The 21,449-nt window shown below is 40.9% G+C and overlaps 1 protein-coding gene across 1 annotated transcript in view; it reads left to right on the top strand.

Moving 5' to 3' along the window:
- The window catches only part of HAS2 (hyaluronan synthase 2), a 29,785-nt gene extending 9,043 nt beyond the window's left edge, over positions 1-20,742 (top strand). Inside the window, exons 2-4 of the mRNA XM_045861298.1 lie at positions 2,921-3,547; positions 17,624-17,725; positions 19,075-20,742. Of these exons, the coding sequence (XP_045717254.1) occupies positions 2,921-3,547; positions 17,624-17,725; positions 19,075-20,004 (1,659 nt within the window). The 3' untranslated portion in view covers positions 20,005-20,742. The remainder of the gene's footprint in view (positions 1-2,920; positions 3,548-17,623; positions 17,726-19,074) is intronic.
- Positions 20,743-21,449: the final 707 nt, after the last annotated feature.

The following is a 21,449-nucleotide window of genomic DNA, read 5'->3' as shown; positions in this document are numbered from 1 at the left end:
AGTTTTAAGCATCCCAACAGCTGTTTTAATTAGCAAGGGATGCTGTGCTCTCTTGCCTTGTGCGCTTCACCGTTCCCCAGCAGCTTGAACTTTGCATTTGTGTTGTGATCACACCTTTATCAGGCTCACATGTTACCTATTAATGGTGTCCTCTGTAAGTGCTGGAAGTGAAACACATGTTTGTTTGTTTTAGCTTCATTGTTAGCTGAATGCTTTAAAAAATACGTTAAAAAGGCACTTTTACAAACACTGATTTTGCTCCTCTGCAGCCTGGTGCAGTCATTGACAAGTACTATCATCTGTACTTAACTAAGGAAAATAACGTCCGCACCCTGAAATCCTGGTCTCTAGGCTGCATTGCATAACCTGTGTTGTTCTTAGGGCGAACTAAGCCCAAAATTCAGAATGGGCAAACAGACAAACAAAAAAACTCAAATTATTTCTTGGTATCAGGAGATTCCAAGGCGGGGGTATTCCTGACTGGGGGCTGGCTCCTTCCATTTGGCCATTCAAGGACCAAGCTCCCTCTGTCTCAGGGCTCTGCAATTCCCTAGCGCCTTGTGGATAAGAACCTCAGCTTGTGGAAGGAGGAGAGATTGCAGGAGGCCCACCCTCTCTCTCTCACAAGTCCCTGTTTGAAGTGCCTCATCTCCACTTCACTTTCCAAAGGCTTGAACACCATGGCCAGCCGCATCCAGCGGTTTGGGCTCCCAAGCGGAGGAAACATCAATGGTGAGCAGCCACGCTGATGTTTCCCAAGAGTGTAATGCAGATCCACTCAGGACCACCTCAGTGTAGGACCACAGGGGCTGGAATGTGAATGGAGCCTCTTGGAGCTGAGAGCAGTGTGGTGGCCACACAACTAGTAACAACCAAGATAGTAATACAAGATAATTAAATGCAATGTGGACGCTCAATTTTAAGTCTTAATGTGGAATAGGAAAATATAGTGGGCGTATCCAGCAAGAGATTTTGCAGAGATAATCACTTAGCCTAAGTTTCCATGTAAAATGAATGGACGTAGCTTTCAAAAACTAGTTGAATTAAACAAAAAGATTAAGCCGTAATTATGTAAATAGAACGAAAACCCTGAAGTTGGTGTGTGTGATTGAAGATGGGGATGCTGCATTTATATCAATTTCTCATAGTTCATTCTTGGGAGAGGAGGGAAATACGCTTTAGGGGAAAAACACCTTGTGATTTTTAATAAATATACAGTTGATCTTGAACAATGGGGTTAGGGCTACCTACGCCCCACACAGTCAAAAATCCTAGAATGACTTAAATCTGCCCTTCACCTTCAAGGATTCCCCATCTCAGAAAATCTACATACAAGTGGACCCACACTTCCACCCATGGTCATTCAAGGGTCAACGGGCCTGTGGGCATGTAGCTTCTAAAAATCCTCATAAAGTCCTACGTGAAGAGAGCAGTGAAGGTGTCTTTTGTTATGTTAATGAGGTGATTTCTGGAAAGCTGAGGGTGGGGACTGGTTGCCAAGGGAGCGAACACTGTGATTAGAGGATTGGAACTTGCACTTCTACCCCTAGACCTCCAGGGGGAGGAGAGGGGCTGGAGATTGGGTTGGGTCACCAATGGCCAATAATTTAGCCGATCATTGCCTATGCAATGAAGCTTCCATAAAAACCCAAAAGGAGAGAGTTTGGAATTCTGGGTTGGTGATTTGGGGAGTAGTAGCAAACTCAACAAGAGTAAGGAAGTTCCACATCCATCCTCCACACCTTGCCCTATGCATCTCTTTCCTCTGGTTGTTCTTGAGTTACATCTTTTTATAATAAACCTATAATGAGGTGGGTCAGTGGGTTTCCTGAGTTCTGTGAGCTGCTGTAGCAAATTACTCAAACCCAAGGAGGGGGTCATGGGAACCTCTGATTAACAGAAGTACAGTAAGAACCTGAGTGTGGGGGTGTGGAGGACTGTCTGGTGGGACTGAACCCTTAATGAACCCTTAATCTGGAATCTGACACCACTTAAGAGCTAAAATGTGTTTCAGGTGTAATTCGTTACAGCTTTTAGGAGAATCGGAAACTTACCTGTTTGAAATTAAGCATGATTCTGTTTCTTTAATTTATGATTTACTTCTACAAACATTTATTGTGTGTTTACTGTTAGTTACTGTGTCCCAGTAAGGTTGCTGATCCCCACTTGGTGTTAGCGATGGAAGAACCATCTGAACAAAAGAATGCAGTGCAGAGTTACAGGGGCTTTGACAGATGTCTGTCAATAGAGCTTTCGGAAATAATTGAGTGTAAACTCTGTCATTTAACAAATTAAAAAAACTGAGGCCCAGAGAGGCAGAGTGACCCTCTAAAGGGTACACAACCAGTTGGTGGAAGAGCTAGTTCTAGAATCCAGGTAGGTATCCTCATCTGCAACCTCAGCTGCACGGAAAGGCTGTGAGCTGAGGGATTTGCACTAGAGATGAGATGAAATGACACACGAGCAATTTAGCAAATTGTCTTCTGGATTTGTTGCTGGGTCAGTATTGGAGAAAGAGAGAACATAGTGTAGGAAGCAAGATTTTCCTTGCTTGCTAGGAAATTTAGGTTCCTCACTTAGTTATGACCACAGATATAGGGTGCAACCTTAGACAAATGATCTAACACACTAAAAATGATGCTTCCATGTATTTAACACATGGTTTTCAATAGTGCAATGCACCATCATGCCATCTGATTCTTGAAACAGGCCCGTGAGGTGTCATAGAAGGACTTCCTTATACTCCCCTTTTGCAAGTGAGGAAACTGAGATGCAGAAGTCACACAGGCAGCTAGTTAGTGAGAAACTCGGGGCTAGAACTCCCAAATGCTCCTAGTCCAATGTTCAACACATAACACCATGTATGTAACAGGTGCGGGACAAGAGTCATTAACCAAGAGTATCTTTGATTACATTACAGATGCATTGTGAGAGGTTTCTATGTATCCTGAGAATAATTGGAACCACACTTTTTGGAGTCTCTCTCCTCCTTGGAATCACAGCTGCTTATATTGTTGGCTACCAGTTTATCCAAACAGATAATTACTACTTCTCTTTTGGACTGTACGGTGCCTTTTTAGCATCTCACCTCATCATCCAAAGCCTATTTGCCTTTCTGGAGCACCGAAAAATGAAAAAATCCCTAGAAACCCCCATTAAGTTGAACAAAACTGTTGCTCTTTGCATCGCTGCGTATCAAGAAGATCCAGACTACTTACGGAAATGTTTGCAATCTGTGAAAAGGCTCACCTACCCTGGGATTAAAGTCGTCATGGTCATAGATGGGAACTCGGAAGATGACCTTTACATGATGGACATCTTCAGCGAAGTCATGGGCAGGGACAAATCAGCCACTTATATCTGGAAGAACAACTTTCACCAGAAGGGTCCCGGTGAGACAGAGGAGTCGCATAAAGAAAGCTCCCAGCATGTCACCCAGTTGGTCTTGTCCAACAAAAGTATTTGCATCATGCAAAAATGGGGTGGAAAAAGAGAAGTCATGTACACGGCCTTCAGAGCGCTGGGACGAAGTGTGGATTATGTGCAGGTAGGTTTCCGAATCCCTGCCAGGGCAAACATACATTCAAATAAAGCAGCTTTTGTATCTCCAGTCATATGCTTATAGCCCATCCTTGTCGCTTCTGAACACAGTGCCCCTTTCAGTTCGTTGGAAAACAGCATGACTGTTGAAAGCACATTTTGAAAGAGAAAAAAAAAATCTTGTAAAACTGTTAAGACTATCTATGAAAATGCTTAACTTGTGCAATGCCTGTTGGTTGGAAACCAAGATTATTTTGTGAACGGGAGACCCTTCCTTCTTTTCTCTCTCCCCTTCCCTTCTCTGCCCGCTTTGGTTCTGCCAAGTCAAATCCAACGTCATTTCCCACACTCTTAAAATCCTCCAGCCTTGTAAGGAAATAGTGTCTGCTGAGCAGAGGGTCTTGGGGGAAAAAAATCTGCAGGCCCAGAGGAAGGCTATAAAAGGGTTTTCACAGAGACCAGGGTGATGAGGACAATTTTGACTGAAGGGTAAGCAATTCAAAACTGAGACAGAAAGAAAGAGGAAAAAGGGAGAGAAAAAAAAAATAAAAACCTTCCCAGAGCAAAACCAAAGTAATGTTTATTTCACTCCCCAAACAGCATTACCTCACTCGCTGCAACTTGACCTTTGAAAGCATTTGTGATGGTGTTTGCTTGCATGAAAATTAGACAGGCTGTGTCTCGTTAATTTCCTGACTGCTCACTCTAGTCTTCCTTTTCTCCTAGTTCTCATTGAAGCTTTGTTCTTTAGGGTGCCGGTTAGTGGGGCCCCTGTGCATGTCTCAGGTGTAATTTTCTGCAGATACTTCAGTTAGATTTTGGCCATGATGATTTCAAGAAGGGAAACATGTCTCAGGTTTAAGAAATCTGCTGGGACCATTTCGCTTTCCACTGAAACCCAGGATTGCTTTTCACTGAAAAGTGCAATCGTGGGTTTCAGAAGACCTATCCTATACCTTGTGGTCTTTATGGCCACAAAGTCATGGCCCAGTGGGGCACTCTGTGTAATAGGATTGGCAAGGGCACCGGCGTTAGCCTCGGTTGACTGAGGTGCTAATCCACACAGTACTGGCCGGATGACCCATGCAGAGCCATTGCTGCTGAGTCTCAGTTTTCGGGATAGAATAAGCCAGTCTCACATGGTAATAATTTCAAAACCTATAGCTAAGGTGCACAGAAGTTACAAAGGTAGCAGACATTGTTAAGGATGACATCATTAATATTATTATTACTATTTTTTTCAAGATTTTGTTTATTTTTTAGAGAGGGAAGGGAGGGAGAAAGAGAGAAACATCAATGTGTGGTTGCTGGGGATCATGGCCTGCAACCCAGGCATGTACCCTGACTGGGAATCGAACCTGTGACACTTTGGTTCGCAGCCCGCACTCAATCCACTGAGCTACACCAGCCAGGGCCACATCATTAATATTATTAAGTTTTCTGTTATTATTATTTATTATATAATCATGTAGTCCTTCCTTAAAAATGATAGTACCTGCCAATTGCTATGACTGTTAATTTTGCTTAATATCTGAAGGGTTTTCAGGCATTTCTTCAGTTGATAGCAGTCTGCATATTGACCTGTCTTTCAGGGAGTTAATAAGAGTTTCATCCCCAAGTTTGCCCTAATTTCTAGAACTTGGACAATGAAGGTCAAAGGATATTTTTTTACCTATTTACATACTGCAACTTCAGGCCCTGTATGGGCGTGAAATGACCCATTTAAAGGAAGGGATGATTGGGGAACTTGCATAGGATTTGAAAAATGATGCTGTGGGCCTAAAATGAGAAAACATCTGTTGATGTTTTGCTTTTAATTATAGCTAAAAACAATGGCTATACTTGTCATTTCTAATCAAGACATGATTGTGTGGGTTTTCCTCTTTTTTTAAACATGCTCCTTCCAACAAACCCCCTTTTCCCATCATTCTTGTTTTGAATTTTGTTTGTATCCTTGACAACCTGACATTGAGCCTGTCCAGGAAAAAATAATAAAAAATATAAAATCTTGGAGTAGGCTTGCCGCTAGGACCCTAATCCGGCTGGAAGACTTTCTTTCCTTCAGGCTGAGGCCTCTGGAGAGACAGAATGAGCAGCAGCTGGTCACTGGGCCCTGCGTCCTCCTGAGATTAGTGGTCCATTCCAAGTGCTCAAAAAGAGTAAAAACCACCACAAGGGTGGCATTCTGAAAGCAGGTAATTGCATCCTGCCACCCCTTATCAAACCCCTGATATTTAATCATGTGTGCCCTATCAAAATGAAAATGTCATTAAGGTTCACACTAACACTATCACTTAATGCTTTGACTGCCCAGGGCCTGAGAGTTGCAGAGAAGCCACAGAAATACAAAGGAGAAGAGGGTGGAGGAAGCTGGCTGCTACTCATTACGAGTGAGTTCAGGTTGATTAGGGAAGGAAGGAAGGAAGGAAGGAAGCAACCTTCAGGTGCTAATACATAAGCGAAAATGGGGACTGGGGAAGAAATTGACCATCTGCTCACATACTTGCTAACCTGGCTGGAGAACACTGCTCAACTGTGCGGAGAAGTGGCCAAATGGGTTGGTTTCCAGCTGCAGCTGGGTCTTTGTCACTGGTCAGCATTCTTCACTTGCTCATGAACAGATAGATGTGTTTCTTATTGCTCTCATAACCTATTATTTCATACCTTCACCACTCTCCCAGCTCCCTACCCCAACTCCTCCCTGCTTAAATACTAACAGATGATCTTGCCTCCTATGAAAGAGAAAAGCCAAAGTCCTACGTCCTGAAGACCTCCTTTGCTCTCTCCTGCTTTCAGGATCCAGGGTGCCCAGCCTCACTTCCTACCTCCAGGTTAACCTTGCTGCCTATACTCCTGGGCTCTGGGTCAGCTCCCTCTGGTCTCCTCCAGAACAGGCTTTATATCAGTTACCACCTCTCTCTCTCTCTCTCAGCTTTTGACTCGACTCCTCCCTGACTACTGTCTGCCTTAATCCATTCAGATAATCAGCGCTGACATGGAATATGGAGGGAAGCTTTAATCTAGGAGAAACCAGTGTGTTCAATTTATGGCTGCTTTCAGATGAGAAAGGCAGAAGACAATAAAGTGAAAAAAGAAGATGAAGGAAATGAGAAAGAGAATGAGGAAGGTTTTCTTGATTTTCTTTTTTTTTTTTGGAATCCAAGCATTTTCTGGGGAAACTTTTTTCAAAGTAGGACAGATTCTTCTATTTTAAAATATATTTTATTAATTATGCTATTACAGTTGTCCAATTTTTTTCCTCCCTTTTATTCCCCTCCACCCAGTACCCCACCCCCACCATCATTTCCCTACCTTAGTTGATGTGCATGGGTTGTACATATAAGTTCTTTGGCTTCTCCATTACCGTACTATTCTTAACCTCCCCCTGTCTATTTTGTACCTGCCATTTATATTTCTTATTCCCTGTACATTTTCCCCTATTCACCCTTCCCCTCCCTGCCGATTACCCTCCATGTGTTCTCCATTTCTGTGATTCTGTTTCTAGTCTAGTTGTTTGCTTAGTTTGTTTTTGTTTCTTTTAGGTTCAGTTGTTGCTAGTTTTGAGTTTGTTCTGATTTTACTGTTCATAGTTTTGATCTTCTTGTTTTTCTCAGATAAGTCCTTTTAACATTTCATGTAATAAGGGCTTGATGATGATGAACTCCTTTAACTTGACCTTATCTGGGAAGCACTTTATCTGCCTTTCCATTCTAAAGGATAGCTTTGCTGCATAGAGGAATCTTAGATGTAGGTCCTTCCCTTTCATGACTTTGAATAGTTCTTTCCAGCCCCTTCTTGCCTGCAAGGTTTCTTTTGAGAAATCAGCTGATAGTCTTATGGGCACTCCTCAAAGTGGGACAGATTTTGATCTGTCTGTACATGGCTTAAGGTAGGGCAAAAGTCTGCTTTACCTTTTCAAAATAGGATTTATACCAGCTTTTTGTTTACCAAAGTAATACATGCTTATGGTACTGCCTTTAAAAAATATAGAAAAGCACAATGAGAAAAATTAAAATAATCTGTAACAAATGCATGTTCCATAGACTATCACATTTAATTCTTTCTGGTATATACCTTTCTATTTCCCCCTTATTCTTAAAACAATTTTGGGGTTACATTATATTTAGCCTTTGGGTTTTTTTTTTAATCTTTTTTTTTTAATATTTTATTTATTTATTTTTAGGGAGGGAAGGGAGGGAGTGGGAGAGAGAAAAAGAGAGAGAGAGAGAGATCAATGTGCGGTTGCTGGGGGTTATGGCCTGCAACCCAGGAATGTACCCTGGCTGGGAATCGAACCTGGGACACTTTGGTTCCCAGCCCGCGCTCAATCCACTGAGCTACGCCAGCCAGGGCTGCCTTTGGGTTTTTTAAAATAATACCAAAAGACTTTAAGTATCCTTTGATATCTAGGTTATATAATTGCTTTATTCATCTTACCTCTTAATCACCAGACATGGATAAGTGGCCAGTAGTCTATGTGAAAAAGGGAAAAAAACAACATCCCTTTTGATGTGTGCATAAGGGATTCCACAGGTAGAAAATATATACAAGGATGAACATTTTCTAAAGGGAAGAATATAGGAGGCGATTTTCTTAATTTAAGTTGGTAGCATCCTAGGTATCCAAGACCTAAATCATCCCTAATGGTAGAGGTGGCCCTCCTTATTCATGGGTTCTGTATTTGTAAATTATGCTACTCACTGAAATATACTTGTGGCCCCAAAGTCAGTGCTTGCAAGTGCTTCTGTGATCAGTTTCAGACACGAAGAGTGACAAAAAATTTGATTCACTCAGTGGGCGTGTCCCCAGCTGAGGCCAAACAAGACCATGCTTTGCCTTCTTGTTTTAGCTTTTCTACCATAAACAAGGAACGTCTTCATGGTCTATTTAGTGTCACATGTTTTACATTCTTGTGCTTTTTTTCCCTCGGTGAGGTAGCTGTTTAAAAGGACTTCCAGTGTAGTGCTGAAGGACTTTCTAGCATTCTTAAGAGCAAGAAGGCTGTGATTGCTGTAGGAGAAGATGTTTGTTCAATGAGCTTTGTTTAGACATGTGTTTTCTTCATGCTGCTGGCCATGAACTCAGCATGAATGACTCGTGGTGTATTTAAATACAAATCAAACAAGGTTAGGTATTGATCAATAGACAAAAATGTTGTGACCGGAAGCTTGGAGGAACTTACCCCTATATTTCTGCTGGAAGCAATTTTTTGGCATTCACTGATTCGCTGTTCAAGGACACTGTCCAACATCAACTACCATGAGAATCCACCGTATATGGTACTTGTTTGATTTCTGTTCTGTACAGGAAGCCCAAGCACCTGAAATACCCTGAGGGCCAATGTTAAGAATGTTGTTATATGTCTCTTTGTACCCCTCATTCTAGAGGATAAGATTAATTGCACCTTGAAGAAGAATGGGAGAAACGTGAATTCTAGACTCAACTCTGTGTTTGTTAGCTCTGGGCCTCAGTTGAGGGGAGAACAGGTGCTCTCTCTCACCTAGTGCTGTTTAATCTCTCTGGCATTTTAGTCTCTCTTTAGCAACATACCTAGACTTTGCAACGTTGTGATCAAAAGAAAACAGAAAGGGGAGGAGTATCGGAATTTTCTTTTCGTTTATCGATCAGTATTATGTTTCTCACTTTAATCTACCCTTCCCCCCCAAACTGGGTTCTTGAATATAAACCATTAGGGCCACCATAATGGGACTTCCTGATTGCTTTAGAATGAGAACTGCTATCATTTGGAGAAAGGATGGCTTAAGCCTTAGAGTTGGCAACATGTGGTTTCTCACTTTCCCAGCTGGCTTGTCCCTTTTCTTTGTACCTTTTCTAACTTTCACTACTGTTTAAAGTTCCACTACAGCCTCACTAAAAAGGAAATGAGAATAACCAAATGGCTCCTTTTTTAACCTTAATGTTTTGAAGACATTCTAGGTTGACCAAAGTGAAGAATTATTTTCTATCAATTTGGGTAATTCATTCTACTATGTGTCCAGGGTCTATCCTTTGCTACATGATGAAATTTCACACATCGTACCCAAAGGGTACATTCCAGACTCTAAACTAGTTACAGTCCCCTCTACTTTTGCTATTTCTTTTCCCTACAAAACAACCTAATTCAAGGACTTTTGCATTCACTGATCAGGAACTCAACTTGCTTAATTTACATTTATCAGGTATTGGACTTCCTGCTTCGAGTAACAACTTTTCTTTTTTTTTTTTTTTTTAACAGTGGTAATAAGGAAGACCCCTTCTGTCATTGGACTAGTATCTTTATTTAGTTTGTGCCTCTGGTTTTGGTGTATCCCTTTTTCGTATATATCTTCCTTTTATTGAACATTTACTATAAGCTAGCCATTAAGTGCTTTACGTATGTTATTTAACTAGCTTACCACTACAACAAACTTATGAGGTAGCTATGATCCTCTGTATTTTTCACCTGAGGGATGGAGACGGAGGACGGTGAAGGAGTCTAAGGTCAAGAAGCTAGTTCAAGTGTATATAACCGATAAATGATGGATTGGGACTTAGATCTGTTTGATTCCAACATTTGTGTAGTGTTTTCTTTTCAGTAGTGTTTGCTCTGGTATGATACTATTAGGAGTTCAGGGAGACTGGTTCCATCTTGTTTGCTAGTAAATAACTACTTGTGAATTTTTGTTCTGGTTTATCCCTTTTGCTAGAGGAAACGGGGTGGGGGGGCAAAAGATGGATAAGGGGAGCGTTCTGTTACTTTATGGGAAGCTGGGTAGTGGGAATCATGACCAAGAGTAAATTCCACACACTAGCAAAAAATTGTCTCATGGGTCAAGGTTAAGATCAAGGGTCAAAGTTAAAAGGGTTGAAGCTTACAAGCAGGCAAAGGCTGAAGGCAGTAGCAACAGATGGGGTTTTTTTTCTGATTTATTTTCAACCTGTTTCCTCATCAAAAGCAGCCAGAGCAATTAAGCTTTCTTGCTGCATAGGTCTCAGTGCCCTTTGAAGTGGTATGGAGTGCGGGGGGGGGGGGGGGGGTGGGTGTGGGAATCCATCAGTCATTCTAAAAAAAAGCACATTAAGAAAAAGCAAAACATGAAGACTAGGCATTTTAGACTTAGGTTAAAAAGCTTGTAGAATCAGCAATATTTCTAGATGAGATTTTTATTTAAATTACAGGTAGGTAGATTTAAATAAAAATCTCATCTAGAAATAGACTTACAGTCTAATAACATATGTAACAGACTATAGACTCACAGTCTATAACTAATTATTATAGATCCAAACACATGAGATTCTTGATATGTGATCAATCCCCATGTTCCTTTTAGAGATTTCTCTCTACTGAGCCACTTGTTTGTGGTAAGGGTCCTTGTGACTCCAGGTATCGGTTTACTTAGGGAGTATAAAAATTTAAAGATCATTACTTAATACTAATGGCATACTTCTATAGCCCATTGTAATTTACAAAGTACTTTTGATAGGCTGTGTCTCCTGGTATCACAATGATGGTAAATGGCTTGTTCATGGTCATAGAAGTAAGATACAGGACTCAAGACTTAACTGAAGCTTCTTGAAGCTTCCCTTAACTGAGGGCATTTGTTCTTTAAAATTAGCATTTTGGCTAAACAAAAACTAATTTATTAATGTTGTACACTTTTTATGCAGTTACAGTTACTTATAACATGGAGATGGAGGCAACTTTTAAAAAACCTACTAGAATTCAAATTGGGACTTAGAATATATTTAATCTCAACTTATTATTCTTTATTTTTATTTTAGGAAAGAGAACCCTCCCTCTGCAGCCAATTATTTTAGTCCCAAGGCAAACCGTGCTTGTAAAGGCTTGGCAGTAAATATTAGGCTTGGTAGGCCATGTGGTCTCTTTTTTTATTTAAGACTTATTTATTTATTTTTAGAGAGGGAAGGGAGGGAGAGAGAGAGAGAGAGAAACATGAATGTGCAGTTGCTGGGGACCGTAGCCTGCAACCCTGGCATGTGCCCTGGCTGGGAATCGAACCTGTGATACTTTGGTTCGCAGCCTGTGCTCAATCCACTGAGCGATGCCAGCCAGAGCTTGCCATGTGGTCTCTTGTTGCAACTATTCAGCTTTGCTGTTTGTATGTGAAAGCAGCCATAGATAATATAAAAATGAACAAGCATGCATGCCTGGGTCCCAATGAAACTTTATTTATGGACATGGAAATTTGACTTGCATGTAATTTCCATGTGTTAGAATTTTTTTTTGAATTGTCAAATATTTAAAAATATAAAAACTGCCCTGGCTGGTGTAGCTCAGTGGATTGAGCTTGGGCTGCGAACCAAAGCATCACAGGTTTGATTCCCAGTCAGGGCACATGCCTGGGTTGCAGGCCACGGCCCCCAGCAATCGCACATTGATGTTTCTCTCTCTCTTTCGCTCCCTTCCCTCTCTAAAAATAAATAAATAAAATCTTTAAAAATATGTATATATAAAAACCATTTTTAACCCACAGGCCCTATCAAAACAGGTGGCAGGCTGGACTTGGCCTATACACCTTAGTTTGCCACCTACTGTTCTAGATAGGAAAGGGGAGAGTTTGACTCTTGGCTAGGATAGTAAAGGGAGAAGAGAGGTGGCTTCATACTTTATGTATTTTTAGAGAGACAGAAGGGGAGGGGAAAAAACATCCATTGCCTCTTGCTTATCCCCCCAACCAGGGACTTGGCCTGCAACCCAAGCATGTGCCAAGGTGCAGAATTGAACCTGCGACCTTTCGGGTTGCAGGATGACGCCCAATCCGCTGAGCTACACCAGTCAGGACATCTCACGCACTTTAGTTGGTGATTTTGTGGTTAAAAATGAGGTGGCTGGGTCCTTGTAATAATGTCTTTTTGTCTTGAGATTTTTGACTCATTTTAGCCAAAATTCGGTGACTTCGCTCCGAGTCTGTATTTCCTAGTGAGAAATCTTATGACTTGATCATGTGGTTGAGACAGATTACATAGATACATTCAGGGTGGACAGAAAGACGCTCTGAGCTGTGCTCTAATAGTTTCCGGTGTTTTCTCCGTGTGAGGTTAGGCTCTATGAGCTGGTGTCGGTCCTCCCCCACACCTTCTAGCCTAGAGCTAAGCAGCCAACCGACATGGATGAAATTACATACTTGTTGTAAATTAGTGAGGAGACAACTGGAAATCCTGTTCTTCCTGTACTGACTACACTCTTCATACACTAAAAATATAAATACTATTAGGTCCGGGAACACACATGCTGTTATAGACTCAGATGGTGGCTTTCTAATTGGCATGCTATCACCAAATAACGTCCAGAAAACAAACTTCTTAAAGCTACTATAACAAACCCCTGTCCAAGGCATTTCTGAGAGCTTTCCCTTCCAACACAGTTAAACTTAACATGCAAACAGTCTCTGAGGACTCCTGGCACTTTGCTCTTGGAAACTGTGGGGGTGGGGAGGGCCAATTTAAATATGCAGAGCCTCCAGTTGGGTTCAAGTTTAGGCATTTCAAAGGGGTAGCAGCCTTGGTCTGCTTAGGCTCACAAGCAGGCGGAGTTACTTGAACATTAATTCTAGATTGCCCCCTTCCTGTTGTTTTTAGTCTTATTTTAGCTTTCTGGTTTTTACCTTTCCCAGCTTGAGTCAATAGAGGGGGTGTGGCCCTGAACTCCCAGGATCTTGGATTCTAAAGGTGGACCGGACTTCTGCCTCCCTCTCTCCACCCTCCCCGCTGGCCTGCCCTCCCTGTGGCCACATACAGACCAGTGATAGACAAGGCATTGCAGAGGAGGATTGTTGCCTTGGAGGAGTTTGTTTAGGCTTCTGAGGCCTGGGATGATTGGCTGCAAATCCAAATGTTAGGAAAATCCTGTTTTCTGCAATGAGCAATTAATGCCTAGCTGCTGACTGAAATTTTTTCCACTCTAAAGTAAGTGGGACCATGCTGGACTGAATGAATGAATGGTTTTTATTAGGAAATGGATTCTTCTAAATGAGTTAAATAAAAAAAGAAAAATCAGTAATTAACCCTAAAATTGCTATATATTTACTTAAATCCAATGAGGTGATAAGTTCATTTTTTATAACTGGATTGCCCCCGTGTGCTCCAATAATGCATTTAAATTGTTTTTTTTTTTTAAAGATTTTTATTTATTTATTTTTTAGAGAGGGAAGGGAGGAAGATGGACATAGAGAAAGAGAGAGAGAGAAACATCAATGTGCGGTTGCTGGGGGTTATGGCCTGCAACCCACGCATGTACCCTGGCTGGGAATCGAACCTGGGACACTTTGGTTCGCAGCCCGTGCTCAATCCACTGAGCTACACCAGCCAGGGCCCTCAATTGTTGTTTTCACCAATATTCTTAATATTATTTTCAGAAAAGAAGCTATTCGTAAAATTGACACATTTTCCTAAATGTGGAGATTCCTAAGCTAAATTATTTTCTTGGTTTTGTTGTTTGACACTGGTATATCAAGTCCCTATTATTTGTATGAAGTAGTTTGGAGAACTGTCAAGATAGTTAAGTTTGATATGAATAAATTCATCTTGATTAAACAAATTCAGAATGGCCAGACTCGATGGCAAAATAGTGGGAATTGCATATAACACCCCAGGCTCCGCCAATCATGCCGTCTACTGCTTGGATGGGAGTAGGAAAGTGGTTGCTTGCATCCCATGTCCCCTCGGTTCACTTGGTATCTGCTAGGACCTTGCATTCCCCAGAAAAGAATACTGTCTTCTTATTTTAAAGTATTTTTATTGATTATGGTATTACAGTTTTCCCAATTTTCCCTCTTTATCCCCTCTCCACCCTGCCCCCCCAACCCTCCAGCATTCCCCCGCTTTGTTCATGCCCATGGGTTGTAATATAAGTTCTTTGAGTCCTGTTTCCTATACTATTTTTTATCTTTCCCTATCTATTTTATGCCTACTAATTATGCTTCTTTTCTGTACCTTCCCCCCCATCCCCCCGTTCCCCTCCCCACTGAACTCTGTCCAGGTGATGTCCATTTCTCTGATTCTGTTCCTGTTCTGGCTGTTTGCTTAGTTTTTGCTTTCATTGTTTTTCTTTTCTTTTAGGATCATTTGTTGATAGTTATGAGTTTGTTGTCATTTTATTGTTCATATTTTTTATCTTCCTTTTTCTTAGATAAGTCTGTTTAACCTTTCATATAGTAAGGGCTTGGTGATGATGAACTCCTTTAACTTGACCTTATCTGGGAAGCACTTTATCTGCCCTTCCATTCTACATGAAAGCTTTGCAGGATAGAGTAATCTTGGATGTGGGTCCTTGCCTTTCATGACTTCAAATAGTTCTTTCCAGCCCCTTCTTGCCTGTAAGGTTTCTTTTGAGAAATCAGCTGATAGCCTTATGGGAACTCCTTTGTAGGCAACTGTCTCCTTTTCTCTTGCCGCTCTTAGGATTTTTTCTTTGTCTTTAATCTTAGGTAACTTAATGATGATGTGCCTTGGTGTGTTCCTCTTTGGGACCAACTTCTTTGGGACTCTGGGTTTTCTGGACTTCCTGGAAGTCTGTTTCCTTCACCAGATTGGGGAAGCTTTCCTTCATTATTTGTTCAAATAAGTTTTCAATTTCTTGCTGTTGTTCCTCTCCTTCTGGCACCCCTAAAATTCGGATATTGGATCGTTTCAGGTTATCCCAGAGAATCCTCAGCCTCTCTTCATTTTTTTGGATTCTTGTTTCTTCGTTCTGATCCAGTTGGGTGTTTATTTCTTCCTTTTGTTCCAAATTGTTGCTCTGAATCCTGGTTTCCTTCTTGTCACTGTTGGTTCCCTGAATATTTTGCTTTACTTAATTTTGGGTATCTTTCATTTGTTCTTTCATTTTTTGACCCAGCTCAATCAGTTCTGTGGGCATTTCGATTACCAGGGCTTTAAATTCTCCATCAGATAGGTTGGCAATGTCCTCATCACTTAAGTTCTGAGGTTTTGCTGTGTTCTTTCATTTGGGCCATATTTCTTTATTTTGGCGCACCTGATAAATTGTAAAGTGCGGGGGCCTTAGGTATTTACCTGGGCAGGGCAACCCTCTTTGCTGGCTGCCTGTTGGGGAGGGTCCAGAGAGGGAGCAATGCAGCTCGCCTGCTCGTCTCTAGCGCACTTTCCAACAGACTTGAGTCAGACTGGAAGTTATCTCCCACCGCTGCAACCCCAGCCTTAGCCCAACCGTCAGCTCTGAATCTGTTTTCCCCTTAAGTCAGTTCCTCCCATGCAGCTCTGCTGAGCTTGCAGTCAGCCCTGCCCCTCAGCCACCTGGCCGAGGTTTTTCTGAGTTGGCTGCCCTGTGGGGTCTGCCTTACCGGTCTGGTGGTTCTGGTTGATTTTTCCTTGGTTGTCGGTGTTCCATGCAGTTTGATTTTTTTGGTACTTCTGGTTGTTAATTGGTTTTAGATTGGTTGTTATCCTCCTTTTGGTTGTGCAAGGAAGCAAAGGGTTTCTAACTACGCCTCCATCTCGGCCAGAACTCTCCTAATTCCTGTGTCTTCTTAGTATCAGTCAGGAATGGAGAGGGGGCAGCACTTTGTCTCCTTAGGATTTTCTTTGCTCATGTATTAGAAGAAGCTCCATCCACAGGTACAACCCACCTGTGAGACAAGGGAGACTCACTTCCCCTCTTGAGACAGAAGTGAGTTAATCTGATTGAATATGGAAAGAATAAGAAGTAGCCCAACTCCTCCTTCCTCCTGGGAGTGAGTGGGCTATTGCCAAGGGTCATCTGTCACACCTTCACAAGGAGCATGCACTGTATTTGCAGAAGGAGGTTGGCCCCCCTTTCGTGCTGTTGACTATCGCAGATAGCTCTGTCTTACACTGGAGAACATCATTATGAAGCTTGCTATTGCACAGATAAAAGGCCTATTATACATCAACTTAATGGCTATACAGGTGATATTTTGGTTTCTTATTCCCTTATTCTTTATGTTCCAATTGGTTCAGAAATCAGGCTTATGTTCCAATTGGTTCAGAAATCAGGCTGCAAAAAATGTCCTGTTTATGACCCTGTCTACGTGGGCCTCCCATAGAAATGTCTGTCAGGGGTCCACAGGCCTATACTAATCTGAATAATCTTAAAGTCAAAGTCATGGTTGTTTCCTTTCAGAACTGCTTTTTTTTCCTGTTTTTTGATCCATATAAAGGTTTTTTGTAAGAACAATTAGCATTTCTAGAATGGCTTAAGATAATTTACATCTGCTTTTATATACAAAGGGCTAGGTGACTACTCAATACTCTAGAATATAAAGGTGGTCTGAACATCTTGCTAGTTCCCTTTTTTGGTGCAATGTCATCTGCTCAGCCAAGGTCGTGCATGTGTTGCTTCAGCATGCATCCCAGCTGCAGGAGGGTTTTCTGTCTTTCACATCCATCATATTAAAATGGGGGGGTAACTGTTAAGTGTGCCTCCCTTTTAATACTGTCATAGGGGTGTTCCTAGCATCATTCCCACCTGAGGGACAAGTTGCCTAAAAGCCTTATTTAAGGCAATTGGAAAAGGAAAACATCTAGAGGAACCAACCCAAGATATTTTGCAAGTCCTGGAAAACTGGGATGTTACTTGGGTTATGAGATTTTTATTACCAAAATTGGGACCATCCTTGGCAAATTGGGACAAGCTGGACACCCTCCCTGTAAGACACCTAGCACGTCACTTCCGCTGTTTTATCAGCAGTGTCATTAATTTAAGTATTGCACTTAGTGGAAAACAAGCTCTTTGTATTGGCCATGGTAAAACAAACTCTCACTCCTGTGGTGTTTAATCGCTTGTTGAGGCCTTGTGACAAGAAGGCTGAAGACATAATATACGGGGTCTGGCAGAAGTAATGCCTGCATGAGTGTGGTTGGTAGGGTAATAATATGGGTGTAATAATTTCTAGTTTTAATTTGGACATTTCACCTAAAATGCCATATGGTGTGCTTGAGTGTGATATTGTTATGCTATAAAATGACATGCTTATGATTTTGTAATAAACATTTTTGTGATAAATGAGGGGCGTTATTTGTGCCAAGCCCTGTGTATGTTTGGTTTTGGCTGTATGGATCACACCGCTTTTCCCTTTTCTTTAATAAGTCATTTTCTTCTTTGCAGGTGTGTGATTCAGACACCATGCTTGACCCAGCCTCTTCTGTGGAGATGGTCAAAGTTTTAGAAGAAGACCCCATGGTTGGGGGTGTCGGGGGAGATGTCCAGGTGCGTATGTCTTTACTTTTGCCTGAGTCACTTTAGTAGCGCCATTTACTACACACCGAACTCTGTGCCAGGTATTACACATTAGAATGTGCTTTGGAGCCAGCTTACCGCCTCTTTTTTTCTAATTGCAAAGAAATTAGAATTTCTTTGATCAATCCTAGGGTATAATCCTTGTCTGTAGTGGCTGATAAGTTAATGTTCTTGAGCCATAACTTAATGGTCTGGTGAAATCTGTGGTTGGAATTCACTTAGTTGTAAATAAACTAAAGTATAACAGAAGGTAGATTTTCCTCCACATACCTATTCTTTAAAAGCTGACCAATATGTGGTTGATCAAATCTGAACTGGAAAACAAAAAAAGAAAAGAAACAGCAACTCACATTTATATTTGTGAGAAAGGCAAAGGAGCAATTAATTAATAAATGGGTTTTCCAATTATTATTTTTTACTAATTGTTATTTAATTAGTAAAATTCATTTGCTATTAATGGAGAAACAATTTGTGAAGCAAGTATTGGAATGGGAAAATAATCATGCAAAAATTGTGAAAATTAAAACAAATTCTTTGCAAATATGAGATTAGATTTTAGCAAAATGTGAAAAGCACATGAAATTTTACTTTCAAGTTTAGGTATTGTGTTGCTGTGTGACTATTTTGTATTTTCATGGCGATAGTGAAGACAAAGTAAATGCACTACTGTGGCCAAAAAATAACCTGGGGGGTGAAAAGGAAGCATGCAAAATGCAGATGAACACAGAACAAAATTGAGGCAGAGGGGAGAATTTAGAAATAGTGCCAAGAAAAAGCTGATAATTTTGAATAGCCTTTACACAGAGCATTGTTTCAGGATTCAAGACTTGGAGGGAGGCCAAAGCAAACCCTTTTATCACTGGCATTGCGAAATAGTAGGAAAGAGAAGGGAAATTTATAGCCAAGAATTGGATGAGTTGGAAATTAACCAGGACAGGAGGCAATGGGACTTAAAAACCTTCAAATCCTAGATGGCAGGAATGAGTGTCTGGAAGAAGAATTTAGGGACTGAGAACTAAAGCCTAAAAAAAAGAATCTTAATATTATAACAAGAACAAAAAGCAGAGCATAAAGAGGACAGAGGGTGATGAAGTAGAAGAAAACTATCATCAAAAAGATCCGACATACACATGCACACAACTTCTCCAATTAATTAGTAGTACAGAATCAGAGTGAAAACATAGTCATGTCAAAAAAGGGAAGGAAGCCAAAATAGGGAAACGAAATAACAAACCTTGCTCTATCTACTTACCTCAAGATGGTAGGATTTTGTTGGTATTTTTAACCCAGGCTTACCTTATATTGTTTCCTTTTTGCAGATTTTAAACAAGTACGATTCCTGGATCTCCTTCCTCAGCAGTGTGAGATACTGGATGGCTTTTAACATAGAAAGGGCCTGCCAGTCTTATTTTGGGTGTGTCCAGTGCATTAGCGGACCTCTGGGAATGTACAGGAACTCCTTGCTGCACGAGTTTGTGGAAGACTGGTACAATCAGGAATTCATGGGCAGCCAGTGCAGTTTCGGCGATGACCGGCATCTTACGAACCGAGTGCTGAGTCTGGGCTATTTAACAAAATACACAGCTCGATCCAAGTGCCTTACGGAAACACCTGTAGAGTATCTCAGATGGTTAAACCAGCAGACACGCTGGAGCAAGTCGTACTTCCGAGAGTGGCTGTACAATGCCATGTGGTTTCATAAACATCACTTGTGGATGACCTACGAAGCGGTTATCACTGGATTCTTCCCTTTCTTTCTTATTGCCACAGTGATCCAGCTCTTCTACCGCGGCAAAATTTGGAACATCCTCCTCTTCTTGTTAACTGTCCAGTTAGTGGGTCTCATCAAATCATCCTTTGCCAGCTGCCTTAGAGGAAATATCGTCATGGTGTTCATGTCCCTCTACTCAGTGTTGTACATGTCAAGTTTACTTCCCGCCAAGATGTTTGCAATTGCTACGATAAACAAGGCTGGGTGGGGCACATCTGGAAGGAAAACGATTGTCGTTAATTTCATAGGACTCATTCCAGTCTCGGTTTGGTTTACAATCCTCCTGGGTGGTGTGATTTTCACCATTTATAAGGAATCTAAAAAGCCATTCTCAGAATCCAAACAGACAGTCCTAATTGTTGGAACGTTGCTCTATGTGTGCTATTGGGTTATGCTTTTGACTCTGTACGTGGTTCTCATCAGTAAGTGTGGCAGGCGGAAGAAGGGACAACAGTACGACATGGTGCTTGATGTATAATCTCACGTTGGTGGACGTTTGCAACCACACATGCAGACACAAAACCTTAGTTCCTCTAGTGACTCGAGTATTGTGGCACGAGATAATGAATGCCACCACAGGAGACATATCACTGCTGCTGGGACTTGAACAAAGACATTTCTATGGGTTTGTTTGTTTTTTTTTTTTTATTCTGCCAAAGTAAAATGATACATCAACAAGAAACTCAGATTTAACCTGTTATTTCTATGAAAATGGGAAGACTTCTTTGTTTATGCACTTTTTCCTTTACTGTACATCCACCTAACAGTGTTTGCCCTATATACCTCACTAGCCATGCTTTATGTGGGTTATTGTGGAAGAAAAGGATTTTGGAAACTCAAGGAAAAGTTCTTACAACGTATACAACCTAACTTATGGACTGTGTTGATAGCGATTTTTTTTTCTTTTTTAGAAAGACTACCCATTTTCTGTTTCAGACTACCAAATGAAATGCCAAAGGAAAATTTAAAGGCCGTTGGCTGTGCTGTAATTTTATATAATTGTACTGTGTTTTAAAATTTTGTATGCCAATTTTTTAAAACAAATTTTGCATATTCTATATTTTCCTTCTCTGCCAAAATATACCTGTTCTTCCTTTAAAAAAATTTTAAATAAAATAGGTTCTGAAAAAAATTCAAACTTATAAAAACCTACCCAAAATGTGAAGCTTGGTTGACTGATGTTGTTCATGATAGATAGAATAAATGTTTCTCTCTCTTCTCCACCTTATCAGATTGAACAGTTTATTTCTGTGAAAAGTATTTAAGCATCCAATATATTAACTTTCCTTTGTTTCTTTTTGAAAGGCCAATATACCTGTCACACTTTGGGAGTAAAAATACATAATTATGTGTACAAAAAAAAAGTAAATCATTGAAAGTCAAGGCCAAAGGGGTAGAAAAGTGCAATTTTTTCATAAGATTAAGAAAAGGGAATGCTAGTCCTCCAGAAGACACTGGGCACCCAGCACTGGACGTAACATGTGGTCAAAGATGAATAACCGTTGGAGATTCTGGCAGTGTTTTCTCAGGCTGAGGAAAGTGGGAAGTGGAAAAAATTATCTGTATAATTTGGGTAAATGCAGCACAGTTCCTCACATTCTGTTCTGTGGCCTGAATTCACCTGATCCTATCGATACATTGATCATATTTAAACTGCCTTCCCAGCTTGCTTGCCAGTCCCCTTTCCGTGTTAGTATGGAGTTCCTATGATCAAGTTGGACCGATTACAATAAAGAGAAAGCACACAGATTCAAACCATGTGCTCTTTTACTTTCTAGTGAGGCTTTTTTCCTGAATTCTACAGATAATTTCTTCATCTTTTCTGTCGGCCAACATAAATATGTTTACATAGGAGAAATACTATCAAGGTTTCATAAGTGTTATCAAGAATTGGCGCATAAGAAAAATGAATGAATCAGGTAC

Source organism: Phyllostomus hastatus, unplaced genomic scaffold, assembly GCF_019186645.2.
Source record: "Phyllostomus hastatus isolate PE091 unplaced genomic scaffold, TTU_PhHast_1.1 phas_scaffold_21, whole genome shotgun sequence".
NCBI classification, from domain to species: Eukaryota; Metazoa; Chordata; class Mammalia; order Chiroptera; family Phyllostomidae; genus Phyllostomus; species Phyllostomus hastatus.
The sequence above is the reverse complement of the archived record's forward strand: the minus strand, read 5'-3'. Positions and strand labels throughout refer to the sequence as shown.